The sequence below is a fragment of the Hippopotamus amphibius genome, chromosome 7 (genome assembly GCF_030028045.1).
Source record: "Hippopotamus amphibius kiboko isolate mHipAmp2 chromosome 7, mHipAmp2.hap2, whole genome shotgun sequence".
NCBI lineage: Eukaryota > Metazoa > Chordata > Mammalia > Artiodactyla > Hippopotamidae > Hippopotamus > Hippopotamus amphibius.
In genome coordinates, this window is record NC_080192.1 from 107,304,281 (window position 1) to 107,321,480 (window position 17,200).

Consider the following 17,200-nt stretch of genomic DNA (forward strand, 5'->3'; position numbering starts at 1 on the left):
AATTAAAGAATGCATTAAGAAGAAATACCCTCATGCTTAGCAGTCATAATTGAAAAATCACAATTCTGAACCTGGAGTCTGTATACTTTTTAGGGTCTTTAAAATTAGAAATGAGGAACAGTTACATATGCTTAATATTTCAACAAACCCGGGAAAAGCTACATACTTATCTACACGTAGCACAAGCTAAATAAAACAACTATTTGCACAGGCTATAATTCGATCAACTCAGTGGGATTACAGAAGCTATCTCATTTTTTCATTTAGATGCCTTTGATAAATTTTAAAAAACCAAACAATTCCTTAATAAATACTATTCGTTTAGTAGAGGAAATCTCTCAGAATGTGTAGTTCATGGGAGATAAGAAACAGAGTTATGTAACTTGGGAATTAGTCATTTAAACAAGATTTGAGGGTGATTAATTACTTCACAGAATGCTTCTTTGCTTTTTAGAGTAGTCACTTATTTACTTAAATGACGAGCACTCCCCTCTAATAATTTGAGATCATAACATCTAAGATCTTACACATTGAAGACCATACTAGTAACAATGATGGCTACTCTTTATTAACTCAGTGCCCAAGACCAAGCACTTAGTACTGTATGTGCTTAAATAACACTACGAAATGAATATTAACCTCATTTGATAAAATGGGAAACTACTTCAGAGACACTAAGGAACTTGCCCAAGGCAGTGTAACTAGTTAAGTAGCAGAGCAAGGATGGAATCTATATTCATTTGAATCTATATCCATATCCGTATCTATATATCATTCAGTGCATTGCCTTCATCAGATAATATTAAAATTACAGAGGAGATTTACAGAAAATTTCTCAGAAACAAGTCTACTTTGCAAAATCTTTTCATCTCAGGTGCTAAAAACAACAACTTTGGCTGCTTAAAATGCCAGCTTCCTCTGTTTTCTTTGAGGTTTCTCAGGTATAGGTGTGATTGAGAAGTAAAGGCTGGCAGCCAGGGCAAAAAAAGGGACTCATACAGCTTCAGTAATCACAGATTAGATAACCAGCTCTTGAAATCTCAGGTCCAGGAGGCTTAATTGAGTCACGCAGTTTTTATTGCTGAAGAGAATTTACATGAAAACAGTGCCAGGGAAAGAGAACCAAAAAAATTATATATTCCTGGCTATGGAGACAGGAATCAGATTCTGCCTTTACTACTTACTGGCTCCATGCTTGAGTGTCTTCAGGCAAGTGGCCTTGCTTCTTGAAGAGAGCCACATTAAAGTGGAGTCAGAGGGCACTTTGCTTTCTGCTGCACTGATAGTCATTCACCTGGTCCTCCAAATATCTCTGATGGACTGGTGACTCACTCCTGGTATTTTACTGCAAGAAGCTCTGCCAGGACCTTGTGATTATTGGAAAAGAATTAGTGTGCCTATAATTACATTTACTGTTTGTTTGTTTTTTTTCTGATTTTTCTCTCTATAGTTGTATATCTATCCTCCAGCTAACAAATAATGTAATTTTCTGGCATGAGGCCAGATTCATTGATGTGTTAAGCTCAAAATTATTATAATCACTTATGAATGATAACTTTACAAATAATTATAATAACAGGTATGTAATTCTAAGCAAGATATAATTTCCGTTTGCTATTCAAGTCTCCTTAAGTGAGCTTGAATAGATAATTTTGCCACCAGCTTTGACTTGCTACATTTTAGAAAGCTAGATCAGAACAGCCTCAATAGTTCTGTTGTATATATTTATCTCATCCATGCAGAAAACAAGAACCTCTGTATGATACAATGTATAAATATTATTAGAATAATTAATGTAAATGGTTTGGTAGGAGGGGCAAAAGATATATTAGAACATATTATGCAGCTATGATAATTAAATGAAGTGGAACTGGATCAAGACAAAAAGAAACAGAGCAATAAAACAGAATAGAATGCTCAGGAACAGAACCTTGTATATTTAAGAATTTAATGTGTGATAGCCCTTACAAATCAGTAGAAAAAAAGAGGAATTATTTAATAATTGTGCTGATTCAAATAAGGCACTACCGTTTGGGGATGGGGACTCAATTTGAATTTTCATCTTAAAAGAGAAGACAAATATTTGCAAAAAAAAAAGTTATATACAAACATATAAAATGAAGTAGTAAATATTTTATATGAAAATATGTTTATCAAATCTCTCTTGAGGGAGGACTTTCTAAGCTAAAAACTGATGAACACAATCGGAAGGTGGTAGCAGACAAACAATAAGTGCTGGAGAGGGTGCGGAGAGAAGGGAGCCCTCCTGTACTGTTGGTGGGAATGTGAACAGGTACAGCCACTATGGAGAACAGTATGGAGCTTCCTTAAAAAAACTGAAAACAGAGCTACTATATGATCCAGCAATCCCACTCCTGGGTGTATATCCAGAGAAAACCATAATTTGAAAAGACACATGCACTCCAATGTTCATTGCAGCACTATTTACAATAGCCAGGACATGGAAGCAACCTAAATGTCCATCAACAGAAGAATGGATAAAGAAGATGTGGTAATATATACAATGAAAAATTACTCAGCCATAAAAAAGAACCAAATAATGTCATTTGCAGCAACATGGATGGATCTAGAGATTGTCATACTGAGTGAAGTAAATCAGACAAAGGAAGACAAATATATGATATTGCTTATATGAGGAATCTAAAAATAGGGTACAAATGAACTTATCTACAAAACAGAAATAGAGTTACAGATGTAGAAAAAAAACTTATGGTTACTGGTGTGGCGGGGGGATAGGGATAAATTGGAAGACTGGGATTGACATATACACCCTACTATATATAAAATAGATAATTAATAAGGACCTACTGTATTGCACAGGGAACTCTACTCAATGCTCTGTAATGGCCTATATGGGAAAAGAATCTCAAAAACAGTGGATACATGTGTATATATAACTGATTCTCTTTGCTGTGCACCTGAAACTAACACAACATTGTACATCAACTATACTTCAATAGACATTAAAAAAAAAAAGGGAGGGGGGATATAGATTCAAATGTTGAAACTTTGGCAAAACCAAAACAACATACACTGGTATACCATGTCATTGTGAATCTATGGGGAAAGAATAGAGTCTATATAGTAGATGGTATTCAGGCATATAGTGAACATACACTAAATGGTACATTATATATATGGCCACTGCCTCAGAAAGATGTAAAATTAAATGATGGAGGAAGCGTCACTGAGCTCATGAGGCTAGAGATGCAAAAGAACATGAGTCAGTTAATCTAGACATAACATTTGGTGCCATCATTTTGTTACTATCAGTTTGAAGATACCATTTTGGGTTGATGGGAAGATAGTTTCCCTTGGGAAAAAAAATAGTGGCTACTTCCCCCTCGTTGAGACTGACAGACGATAAAAAAGTTTTTGGATAAAGCAGACATGCGTTGCCCTTATTAGCAGCATCTGCTGGCTTGGAATAGAAGCTTTAAAGCCTAATTTATGTTGTGTTACATTCTGCAAGATCATGAAAGACTGATGCTGAAAATATCTTCATCACTTAGTTGCAAAATAACAGTAAACATTGCAAGTTTATTGTCTCTAGTTAACTTTTTCAGTGTCTTTCTAAATTCCATTAGTGGGGGAAATAACTGCAAGTTGTTTTCCCCTCAGGACTTTTATTTTTATATTTGAGCAGCAGCTTATTGTGAAGCTAACACAGTTTTAAAGTTAGAATTGCTTTTAAATCAGTTACGGTTCCCTTTCTGCCACGTTGCTAAGAAGACAGCTGCTCTTCATTTGTAGTTGCTCAAGGGCCTCTGATGATCCTGTGCCTGCAGTAGAGATGGTTCACTGTTCTATTTATTTAATTTTTTTCGCGGAGGTTTTCGTGGGTCCTGAGCAGTGAAGTCTCCAATACTTGTTCATGATCAGAGCTTGATGCCAACTGGAACAGTCCCTTAGCTTATCTGAGCCTCAGTTTTCTCATCGGAAAAAGAGGATTGATCTCATTTTCAACTTTTTTTTTCCGAGTCAGCAACTCAAATCTCACATTATTGACAATCATGGTTCAGTTTTGCTATATATATATTTTTTCTTTTTTCCAAAAGGCATTACTGAATTACTGTATCTTTAATGTGAGAAAAAGAGACATTCCTATTTAATGGAACTCAAGTTCTTTTGCCACACACCCATATGCCACTGAAAGCTTCATTAAATAGAGCTGTTCACCCAGGCACAATGCAGTCTTTTAGCTCCTACGGTTAACATGTACAGATGGTACCCGATGTTGTCTACCGGCTTGAGGCAGTTCACTGATGGTGGAATGAAGGAAGGAAAAAGCAAGTAGGTTTTTCTTTTCCTTTTTCTTTTCCTTCTTTTTATGAATAAGATGTATTTGGTCATGCTTAATTGGAACTATGCAAAAGAAATCTTTCTTTCCCTACGTTGCTTAAGCAAAATATTTTTTCTCTTTACATTTCAACTAATTTTTGGTTGCAAATTAAATGAGTCATATGCCTTTATTGAGAAATGATGTTATTGGAGTCTGTTTTCATGTTCCATAATTAGTTTGCTATATTATAAAAAATATATTTTGGTATGGGGAAAGTTTCAATTTAGTTGAACATTTTTTCTACACATAATCTCTAAATAGAATTAGAAGAAGAAAAAACCACCAACTCCTCCTCCCCCACCAAGACTCTTACCTTTCAAAATGCCTTATGTAACTCTCCTTAAGATTGAGTTTCTTCAATCCTAAATCTTGTTTTTAAAGAGGTTTTGAGCTACTTTGTACAGGGCTTTTACATCTCCTACATTTTCCTTCCCATCTGCTGCCCTTTCTCTGATCCACTTCAAATACGGAAGTCCCTGCGCCTGGATGCCTATCTGCTTCAATGGACATATTCACATTATATGAAAACTTTTGTGGTGTGACATTCTCAGAAAAGCTAAATCCTATTAGTCCCTTGATAAGTTAAGTTCAACAAACATTTTTTTAACCTTTTTATTATAAGCAAGTTCTGTGCTAGGCTCTCAGTGTAAGAAAGTAACTAGTATAAGAAACTTGATCTTGGGTAGATGATAGGACAATAATGAGTGCAATGATTAATTATCTCTTCATGGTGGCAGGAACACTAAGGAAGGTTTGTTTAATTTTTTTAATCTTAATCATAAAAGACTCCTTTTTTTTTTTTTTTTTTTTTTTTTTTGCTACCAGACTTTCCTTTGGAATGCACTAAGCTTATAAGTGCTAAAATTTGTTTTTAGGCCAAGACATTTTTGACCCAAGACATTAAGACCAGTTATATATTTTAGCCAAGAACTCTCTAATTTCTGAAATTATTAAATATTTGTATTTAATATATAAATATATTTGCATTTAATATAAATGTATTTAGTGTACATAAAATATATGTGTGTTTATGTTTTGGTGTGTATATGGTATATATACATATGTATTGTCTGCTTATCTATCTAGAGATATACAGTCTATTCTAATATATATGTATGTTTTTTCTGAACATTAGTGATAGCAGGTTTGACGTACTACATTTAAACACATTTACATTGGGAAATGTGTAAACTCTGTGTGTGTATGCGTCCACATAGAGTTTACACATACCTATATAGCAAATATTCAAGAGAAATTAAAACTGGCATATTCTCAGTGGTTCAAGTTTTATGGGACTGGCATGTATACAGGGAAGTGATTAAAACTGCATTTTCTTCAGTAAAATTGCATTTTCTTCAGTATCTTACCTAACAAGTACTCATCTAATTATATTGAAAGTGTGGGGATTGAAAAATTATTTCAAAATAATAGATGTTAATGTTAGGGATGAAAGTTGTGATGCAGGTCCTGTCCTTTTCCCAGCTGTTTCTTGTCTCGGTCACAGCAAAACAAATGCCATTTACTTCCCACTTGCCTGAGTGGCCCTTGTACTGTTCACTTACTGGCTCACGCTTGGTTGTATTTTGAAATGAGCACATTGATATAAATAGATGGTGCATGGACAGATCACAGATAGGAGAAAAGAAGAATTAAATGTGGATATTTGAACTATTCTGACTTTTTCTTTAATAGAGTAAATGCATTAAGTGCATTTAAAACAAATAAAAAGTAAAACTAAAACAGTCACTTTAGATTAATTCTTAAACCTCCTGGACTTCTAGAATATAGTTGTTCCTCCCTATCTGTGGGTTCTGCATCCACAGAGTCAACCAACCAAGCATGGAAAATATTCAGGGAAAAAAAAATACCAAAACGTTCCAAAAAGCAAAACTTGAATTTGCCATGCACTGGCAACTATTTACATAGCATTTACATTGTATCAGGTATTATAAGTAATCTAGAGATGATTTAAAGTATATGGAAAGATGTATATAAGTTATATGCAAATACTATGCCATTTTATATAAGAGATTTAAGCATCTGCAGATTTTGATATGGGATTAGTGGGGAGTGTTCTGCCGCAGATGCCGAGGGGGGACTGTATGTCTATATATGTGTGTGTGTGTATATATATGTATATATAATATCCTAAATGACATACCTGTTTAAAAACCACATTATACTCCTGGAAACAGAGAAATTAGCCCCTCTGCCTACACCGGGATTGAAGAGACATTTTAATCAATAGTCACATGAAAAAATTCCTCTGCTTAATTCATTTAGAGATATTTTAATCAGGACAAATGGAAGGAAAAATACTGTTTTCTTTTTAGAATAGTCCATGTAATTTATAACAAGGTCATTCTTTTGCATGGTGGCAAATAACTGTTGGGTTGTGAATCTCCTACTTGCAACTGCTATCAGAAACTAAGTGAAATTTCCTGCTGAGACAAAGACAAAATTTGAAGTTAAGGTCATTAGGTATTCAGAGTATTAGATATGGTCATAATGAAAGACATTCAATGAGCTCTGTGCCTTCATACATTTATTGATAAAATAGGATAATGTTACCTATTTCCTAGGATACTTGTGGGGAGTAAACATATAATATGAATAAATATCTTGTAACATGGCCTGGCAGAAAGTAACCCCCCACAAATCTGAATTGATTCTTGTTGAAGTGGTGGTGGGGTGGGTAGTTCTTGTTTGATGAGGTAAAACCCCTCTCAGGAGTGAAAGCGGAACTCAGGATCACCAGCTTCCTGTATTTATTTTCTGGCTGAGAAACCTCATCTACAAAGCAAGCCTTCAGTGTACTTCAAACGGCAATAGGGCTATCAGAAAATAAAAAGAAAGCCCTAGTCTGTTCTGATGTCTTTGATCCTGCTGGTGGCAGCTCTATTAATTACTTGAATACACTGACCAATCATCTACCATGTGCCTTGTTAGCTGTTACCCTTGTTAGATTGTACAACTCCATTAATTCACTGTAAGAATGATAATATTGTTATTCATAATGGTAACAACCACATTAATAAGAGCAACTACTGTTTACTTGAGTGCTCACTCTGGGCCAGGCCCTGTTCTTAGCACTTGAATTGAACGAGTATTCATTTTCTACAATAACCCTAATGTGGTAGATATTATTATCCCATTTTACAGATAATACTGAGCCTCTGCAAGGTTGAAGGACTTCCACAAAATCATGGGATTGCAAGAGGGTGAGCTGGAATTGTCTCTGAAATCTGACTTGAGAACCAGATTCTTAGACCTCACTTGTGATTGTTCCCAAGAAAGACAGAGAAAACCAAGACTCATGTTAAAAGGAGTCATCCGTGTTCTCTCAGGGAGGGTCAAGTCAGAGTCGAGTCTCTGCGCAGAACTTCGACTCTGACTTCAGTGCTCATTTTTTCACCCTTCCTACTCTCATAGTTAACATATGAAAAGTCTTGATCAATGACTGTTAAGTAATTTAATTAATTCAAGAGCCCTATTAAAATTTCTAAGCGAAAACGTATTGCTAACAAAAGTCTTGAGCCGAGTGGCAGATATTTTCCTACTGATCTGCTTATTTCACACACATGTACCTCTTGTGGAAAGAGATTTATCTGTCAGCCACCAGTTCCTCAATATCATCTGTACCAACCTTAGATAGATATAATTCTTGAGGCATGTCTGTCTACCTGAAGATGTGGTGAACATTCTCTTTACTAATGGGTTACGGTTTCGATACATCTCAGAATAGGGAATAATATATTGGCATCAGAACCACAACCAGAAAAAGCCAAAGAGAGAAGGAACAATAGGGCATATTTTACCCTTGCTCCAAATCACAGAGACTGAGGGGAAAATCTCAAGGATTTATGGATTTGACATGCCTTTCCTTTTTAGATGTCTGTTTTAGAAATTAAGAAATGAAACAGAGAGAGGTTAGGCAGCCTGACTTAGGTAAAAGCTTTGCTATTAAACTAAGTCTGTATCCAGACTACCAAACTTCTGTTCTTTAGCTTATTTATTTCCCCTGCCTTTTTAGGATTATTATCAAGATCAAATAAAATACTCTATGATGACTGTCTACCTCAAATTTCAAGCCTAGGCATATAAAAACACAAACATGCTACTCTTATTCTTGCCTATTTAAGTGTGAGTGACATTTGGAAAATTCTAACAAATGTTGAAAGAAAAGGAAAAGATCATCATAGCAATGTGTGGAAGTTGTATGGCACCTAAAACAAAACCAAACAAACAAAACCCAGCAATTAAATAACAAGAAAACCTAAGACCCCCTTTTATGTTTGTATTCCTTTGGGACTTACTCTATAATTACATGAAGCAGGGAAGTGAAATTCAACATTTTGAATTACTCTTCAAAAAAAATGAAAATCAATATCCCTAAAGAAATATTGATTCCAAAAAAAGATCCAAATAGGTGTGTAGTAGTATCACCGATTGTTAAGATGATAAAGTGTATGGAGATTTGTTGAAAGTTGAGAATATTAAATAAATTACAACTTTTAACATAAATAAGAAAAAAGATATATAAATGATTGAAAACCATGTTATCTCAGAAAGAAGCAAAAAAACCCCAAACTTTGGAGTGCTTACTGACTACTCCTTATTATTATAATTGAACTATATTCTGCTCATTTTAAGAGTAAGTCTAACTTTAGAAAAGTAGAGTGGTTTTGAAATCTGGGTCAGATGAAGCAGTTGTGTAGATCTGAGAGCTATCAGCCTGCCTATCCAATATTGCTCTTCTGTCTTCTAGAGTTGCCTTTCAAAGAATACAAAATGAGAAGGAAAAAAAAACCACATTGTGCTTCTCTTCCAGATAGTTCTTCTAAGAAAATTATTCTACTGCTGGAGAAGTTTAACTCAGGTGTTTTTACTCTAAAAGTAGTTTATACCCTGTAAAATGAGTTTGAAAGTGATAGGTCAGCTTGCCATATTCAACTGAACATGTACGCAAATTTCCATATTTTCCTAGAAAAACTGACTAAAAATTATAGCCAGGTTGTGAGATGGGCCCACAATACCACATTCTGGTATATTTTAACTATATTGGTAAATATTATTAATAATATTCTATACTCTGGGAACTATGTTAAAAAAGTGAAGAAAAAATGTTATTCAACTCTCAGCAAGTATTTACTGAGTGTCTGCTCTGTGCCAGGCACTGATCTTGGTGCAAGGCTTTTGCCTGCATAAAGCATAGATTCTGGTAGAGTTTCATTTTCCCTTTTTTGGTGGGAGGAAGCTGTGCATAGCTTACCCTAAGTATTATGAACGAAAGAATCCTGACGTTTCTTCTCCATCTCCCTGAACCTCCCTGAATCAACAGGGCACCCAATTCACTCATGAGATTATAAATCTCTCAGTGAAATTCACAATCCACACCTAGAATTGCCCTAACCCTACATTGTTCAACTTTTTGGTAGCTGATGTGGGACTCCTGAGGCTATATACCCAGTCTTATACCCCCTTGCTCATGTCAGAAACATCCAATTCCATTGCTGTGGTTCTATTTCACTGCAATGTGTTAGCATTGATCAGCATTATCATCTGCATCATTTGGGTCAAAAAATACTCATTCCTGATTAATATCTATGTCAAAGGAATCTCCATATATTAAGATATAAATCACCAGGAAAAATGAAAAATAAATAGGTTTAGGTAGCTTGAAAATCATGGTGAGAGGTCATAAAACTTGGAAAATCACCCCTGGAAAGCATTTTATCTACTTCTAAAGATTCCCAAAGAAAGGCAATCCTAAATAAACTTTCCTGAGGCTTAATAGCTCTTTCTCTTTTCAAGGACGTATACTTAAGAATTAATCTAATTCCTTTTTATTATTGCTTAAGTTCATTTTTTCTTCTTTTGCTGTCAATAGATGTTTGTTAAAACTTTATATGTATTTGTTCAAAGAATAAGGGATATGGTTTTCTTTATAATAATCCTTCTTCAAGAGAAAGGTAAACTGAAACATCAGGACTAGCAATGAAAAGATGTGATTTATTTAATTGGCACAAATCATGTAAAAAATACCAATTACATGAATGTGCTTAATTTCTAAACATCTTCTCATAATGGATTAATTTAGAAGTAATATCTCTGTGTCTACTAGATGATAATAAAGAGATGATATTTATTATCATGCAGTTTGATGTAGTTGATATTTATTGAAGTCTTACAATGTGCTTGGCATTAGATTGATTGCCTTTATGTAGATTTTCTTATTTAACCATTACAATCATCCTGTAAAGTATTATCTCTCTGTAAACAAGGCTTAGAGATCATACAGTTATGTAGTACTCGAGCTGGAATTTGAACTCAGGGAGTCTGATGCCAGAGCTGGCACTCAATCACTATGAAAAATAAAGTATTCATTAACAAATCCTATCAGGAAATTCATCAGCCACACGTTTGGCTCAATTTGGCCATGGGTTTGGAAGAAATAACAGCTGTCTTGACCTGGTTAACTTTATAGCACTAAGCAGACACAGGCTTATTTTTTATGTTATACAAGTATATTTTTATACATGGATAAATGAATTTAGAAACTGACAGTGTTGGCTGCTGTGAAATTTTGAGTGCCTTCATAAAAGAATTTAGGTAGTTTTCTGGACATAGATCACTAATTTATCCTTAAGTCAGTATGACTTATGTCTTTTGGAAGTGTAATTATCCATGATATGGATTTTGTAGAGAAAGGGTATGAATCTCTCTTTATTCTTATGTCGAAATAGTTATGGATTTATTAAGGTGATGTGATAACAGATGCATGATATTGTGAGTTCTGCCAGGGGATTTGTCCAAAGTGCTATTTGGAGTCCCCCCAAAGCCCTAGGACTATTAACAAGCTGTGAGAACTACTCAGCCACTTTAGATGAAGTGCCTTTGGAAATGAGGGTACAGGACAAACTTTGTTCTGCATTTGTATACATGAAAAGTGAAAGAGAATATTAGTAATATAGATTGAATGGATTTAGGGTAAACACCAAGTTCCAGAGTTAGCTAACTTTATTCAAAGTTATTAATATAGGGCAGGGAAAAAGAGAGCTCCTGTATCTAAGTCATATTTGATGATTTTTCTGAGAAAATTCAAGATGTTTTCTACATCAAATTGTGATTACTTTACAAAATTAATATGCACCATGGACATATAGACCATAGAAAATAGTCATCCTTTATTTTAGGGGACTGGTATACAAAAGTATCTAATTTCAAATATATTAGTGATGGCGAAACTGAAAAACCTCAGTACTTATATTTAATAAACAAAGCATGATAGCCAGCTAACAAATGCAAATGGTTTCATAAGTTTGTCTACACGTGCTTGAAATAAAGTTCTATGCACATTTAATCAAGTTATTTGAGTTTACAGGTGTGTGTGTGTACACAACATTATTTGAATGAAAGTAGAATAGTTATGTTCAATGAATTGATACTGGGATTTTATTTGGCTGAAAAAGCTGTCTTGTACATCAAAAGGCACCAAACATTGATGTCTTTTCATGATCTACTTGAAAGTTACATGAACTGATGGAAAGTTTGAAATATTAAAATATGGGCCCAGTTTCTCACTGCTATCCTCTGCCTACAGGTTGTGTATAAAAATAATGATGTAAGGCTGGAATTATCTCGACTTGCCAAGCAAGGAGACCCAAAGATGAAGATCCATGGAGTGGTGGCATTTAAATGTGAGAATGTCGCAACTTTGGACCCAATCACCTTTGAAACCCCAGAATCTTTCATCTCTTTGCCTAAATGGAATGCAAAGAAAACAGGCTCCATATCATTTGATTTCCGCACAACAGAGCCAAATGGCCTCATCTTATTTAGTCATGGCAAGCCACGACACCAAAAAGATGCCAAGCACCCACAGATGATAAAGGTTGACTTCTTTGCTATTGAGATGCTGGATGGCCACCTCTACCTCCTCCTGGACATGGGGTCAGGTACAATCAAAATCAAAGCCCTGCAGAAGAAAGTGAATGATGGAGAATGGTATCATGTAGACTTCCAGAGGGACGGACGGTCAGGTAATTTATCATTTTTTTAATGCTGTTTATCTGCTGGAACACCATTCCTAAGGAATTAAAACCAAGACATTAAAGAGTTCTTGCACTTCTGTCTTTAGGGTAAAGGAAATTGTTATTATTTCTGTTTCACATCATATAAGAATCAGAAGGAGCTAATTAATCATCATAGTTGGGCATCAAACCCCAAATGCTCAAATGGCTTCTAAAATAGCTTCTTAAATGAACATTAAATGGATAATCAAGTGCCAAATCTTGCAAGAAATTTTATCTTGAATTTGCAAATGACAAAATTCAGGGTTCTTATGTTCCCAATTATCTCTTGTATCATTGGATGTTTGGAGGTGCCCGAAGTGGCAAATATAAAATATGAAAAAAATTTCAATGATTCATATATCAAATCCTTAGTTTAATACAGTACACTTTTTATCCAAGGCAGGTCTATGGTATCAAAAACACTTTAATCAATATAGTAGGATTTCAAGGATGCAGGCAAAACTCTACTGCCTTCCAAATAGCTTCCTTTTCTGATGAAAGAGATTTAGAATTCCACCAACAAGAATTCATTTCTCCGGCTTCCTTTTGCTGCACTCTTTTTTCTGGAGTTGTGCGTGTGAGGTGGGGGAGGAGGGGATGTGTGTACTGAAGGCCTAAAGAAACAACGTTTACTTACTCTGAAATGTGGAAGTAGATTAGGGGGCTGAGGGAGTTGCATAGCATTAGGTTTGTGGGGGCAAGAATCATCCCGGCAAAGGAAATTGCGTTTGTGGAAACCCAGAGAGAGAGAGAGAGAGGGAGAGAGAGAAGCAATTTGTTTCAGGTCTACAACTGTGTATTATGTCTTTTACTTTCTTCACCCTGAGCGTTCATGCTGATTGTGCGCCTCTCACTTACAGATCACGTTATCTTCGTATAATTGAAGAGGGCTGAGTTTAGACCTAGCCACTCTCCTCCTCTCTCTCCCCCCTCTCCCTTGTTTGCTTTGTGCTATACCATCCACTCTGGATCTTCCACTAAACAGCAGGGTAAGCTTGGCCTAGGCCTTTTTTTATGGGCCTGGATTTCTTTCTCTGTAAAGTATATTGGGAAGGACCCAGCATTCACTGGATCCTAGACGCTGTGACAGGGAATCAGTAGCGATGGGATTAGCATTCTATATTTTCACAAAGCTTTCGGGAGGACTTGATGATCAGCCAAATTTGGGAACCACAGATCAGATGACACCTAGGGCTTCTTTCAGATCCAAGAATCTGTGATTACCATCCTAGTTTAGAAGGGCCATGCTCAAGTCCTGGGGGGAGCTCTCCTTCTCACATACCTTTCACAGCTTTCTGCGTCACTTGTTTATTTCTGGCTTCCTGCAGTAGAGCAGTTTCCTATTTTACAATTATTCATGCCTCCTTTTCCTGTTTATCGATCAAGAAGGTCATATTTGCCTCCCTAGAAGTACCTTTTTTGCCCACGAAAATAAAGAGATGAAATCTCTGAAAATTGGGAGGGAGCTAGGGGTAAGAATGGAGAGTTGAAGGACGGTCAGAACCCATTTCTCTGAGCCCCAGGATACCTTGGAGACTCTGTTTCTGATTCATCCCTCTCTGGAAACTTGGTCTCCCTACATTCTTTCATTTCCCTGAAGAAGTTCAAAAGGAAAATTAGTTACTGTTCTGTGTGATCTGTGCTACATTGTCATTTTTTCCAGGATCTTAGATGATTGAGAGTAGATAGTAAAATATTTTTCTTGTCTCTTGTAGTATGCTGATTCCATTAGGAATTGGATTCTTCTCTGGTTTTCTGATTTAAGCTAAGAAGAGTTCATTGATAGGAGTACAGAAATATAGCAATAGAGGGCCTCCCTTGACTTCCCCCAGCCTATTTGTACCAGAATTAGCAGTTAATTTGCTACTTAAGAGCCTTCAGACAGAAAACTTAAAAGGAGGATGGGAACATGCACTAATCTTGTGTTTTGAAATAGTAACTTATATGGATGCTATTTCTTGACTTAAAATACATCTAGAATAAAATTTTGAAAATGCCTTTCAAGAATATGTATAATTGTAGTCAGACTTTATAACAATTTAAAACATAGCTGATCAAGTGGATATCTTTCAGAAGTTCAGAGGGGCAAAAAATGCTACTCTTCAGATAAATGAGGTAGTTTCTAACTATATGAAGAAATACATGGTTAATGTCAAAATTTTAGTAAATTCAAAATAATATAAAAAGGAAAATAAAACCATTCATTATTCATTTGGTAATGATGATTTTTACCTGGATATTTCTTGCCAGTCTTAAGTGGTGATGCAATCTAATTAGTTTCCGAAGTTCCTTGGATGACCTATTACAATAAGGATCAGATAAATACCTTAATCCTCAAGCCGAGGAAAATCTACTTTTTCTGTTTAAACTCTTTAATTCATCCAAATTACCAAAAGTTTATTAACTACCCTGTTTATACCCTCATTGGAAAAGATAAGAGCAGAAAATAACTTTAATTTACAAAGTTCAAACTGGATGGGAAGAAGAAAGAGATACCTTAAGAGAGTGTTATTTATAGTAAGAAAGAAGATAAACAAAATGTGGGGTTTTTGTCAGAATCCAATGGAAAGATTTAGTATACTTGGTTGTGTTTTGATGGTAAAGTACTTTTATTTGATTATGATTTCAGGTTAGTGAATTGGAACAAACAATATGAAAACCAATGCTCATTCACTAAACCAAGTTTTGTCTTTACTAAATTGAAAAAAAAAAAGAGAGAGCTCATTATGTTGGCCTAGCTCAAGGGAGTTTAATGTAATTTTAATAACTGCAGCTGTTAATATTTTATATAGAGTATTTTAATTAAGTTCTATATTTGCACACTGCATTGGTTTGGTATAAAGCAGCTTTTTAAAGATTGAATGAATAGCTATACTAGCTTTTATTTTACTTAAAGGATATTTCTGAGTTAGGCTTGGTGAAATACTAAGATTTATAGCTCAGTTAAATCAAAGAAACATAGAATTTCAAGAAATAATTAGTTTCATCCATTTCACATCAGTTATATTCAGAGGCTATATGAAAATGACTTGCTATAATGTGGGAAACGATATTGATATGACAAGAGGGCAATGTGGGCTGATTTCTGACTCGTGGACAATGAAGGTCATATGTATTGATTTTGCCTGGGATCCTCCTTAGATGAATATTTAAAAACATTTAATGAGCCATATTATCTCCATTATTAAAGTATAGGGAGCCCAGAGCTAGGAGTTATTCTTTCTCCTATGGACCATACTAAAGTAAGTAGGACTAAAAGCCATGCTTATTAATTTGATGCTAATAAATTTTGGCTGTCTTGCTCAGAGATGGGGTTAAAACTATATTTGGTGGACAGACTGAATTTTTTATATTCCCCTGTTTATAAGGGGAACCCATGTGTGACAGGAACTATCTTATTTATGTTTATATCCACCAGTCCTGGTTCTTTCTTATGCAATAACAGTTGCTCAATACATATTTGGTGTAAGAAAATATAAAGAAGAAAAACTTGAATGGCTCAGTGCCAGCCCATCCCAATATTCTAAAAATAATAACATCAGCATTACTCTTAAAGAATAATAGCACTCTTTTAGTTGTAAATGGAACTTTTTAAGGAATGGCATTACCTCCTGAAAGCAGTTTAAACAATATAGGATAACAGGTGTTGTTCTTCTTTTATGAATACAGTTCTATCCTATAAGCCCAGACGTCAAAAAAAAAAAAAAATGCAGTGAGAAAGTTAAACAATTGGTAGAGAACTGTGATAAGCTTAGTACAAAAATGACAACCTTTTATGAGGACAGGACTGCTGTTCATCCTTGTTCATGAGCTCCCTGTATCATTTAGCAAACAACGTAAGTAGAAGGAACATTCATCCTGGGGGAAGGCGTTCACTTCTTTCTGAGGGCTGGGATATGTAGCCACAGTAAGCGTGCTACTGGGAGGCCGTCACTCAGGATGTCCATGTCTCTGGTTATTTGTCTTTCTGTACTTTGTTCACTAAAAGGTGGGTGCATGAGCCCTTTGCTTGGTGAGAAATATTGTCTTCAGCTGAAGACTTTTCCCAGAACTTCATTTTCAGCACAATTAATTGTATTGGGTTATATGTCTCTTCTTCCATTCTGTGACTTGGGGAAAGAAAGAAGCACTTTGACTAACTTACCTAACTTTGACTAATACTGTTTGGCCACAGCTGTTCTCCCCGTGCAGTGTAGCTTCTTCCATCGCCTGCTTAGTCTATGACCGGTGACATGGGAGGCTAAGTGGACTAAGCTACAAATGGCATTTTCAGATCCTGCACTAAATTGGCAAAGGAGGAATAATACAAAGTGCCAGTCTGATTTGGTGGATCAGAATGTACGGCTTGAGTGCCACAAAAAGTGGGTATGTGCCATAGATAGTGTAGCTACTTAAAAGAGCAAAACCCCTAAGTTGCTAAGCTAATAAATATGATTGAGGGAGCTCATTACTCTACAAACTTTGCAGGATGTACAGCTTCTTACTAACCCCTTCTGCCTTTCCAGGGTTCCTTTTTGCCTCTCTTTTGCTCCCAAACTCAACACAAGACAGCTTCCTAGGTATTTAGCTAAAGTGTGAATTGTGCTAAAATTAGGAGGAGGTTAATGACTGTTTTCTTGGGGCATGGATATTGTTTAAATTTGTGTTAAGCTCTCTTTGGCTGAGTCAAGGGGATCCTCTCAAGTATTTTTATAGAAACTGCCTTTTTTTTTTTTTTGCAAACCATCATTACACATTGAAATCAAAGAAAAAACTCATTATT

General features: G+C 35.4%; 1 protein-coding gene across 19 annotated transcripts in view; it reads left to right on the plus strand.

Moving 5' to 3' along the window:
* The window catches only part of NRXN1 (neurexin 1), a 1,070,346-nt gene that overhangs the window by 467,370 nt on the left and 585,776 nt on the right, over positions 1 to 17,200 (plus strand). For all 19 annotated transcript variants that reach the window (XM_057740906.1, XM_057740886.1, XM_057740889.1 and 16 more), the window contains one exon: positions 11,967 to 12,405. In XM_057740906.1, coding sequence (XP_057596889.1) covers positions 11,967 to 12,405 — 439 coding nt within the window. The remainder of the gene's footprint in view (positions 1 to 11,966; positions 12,406 to 17,200) is intronic.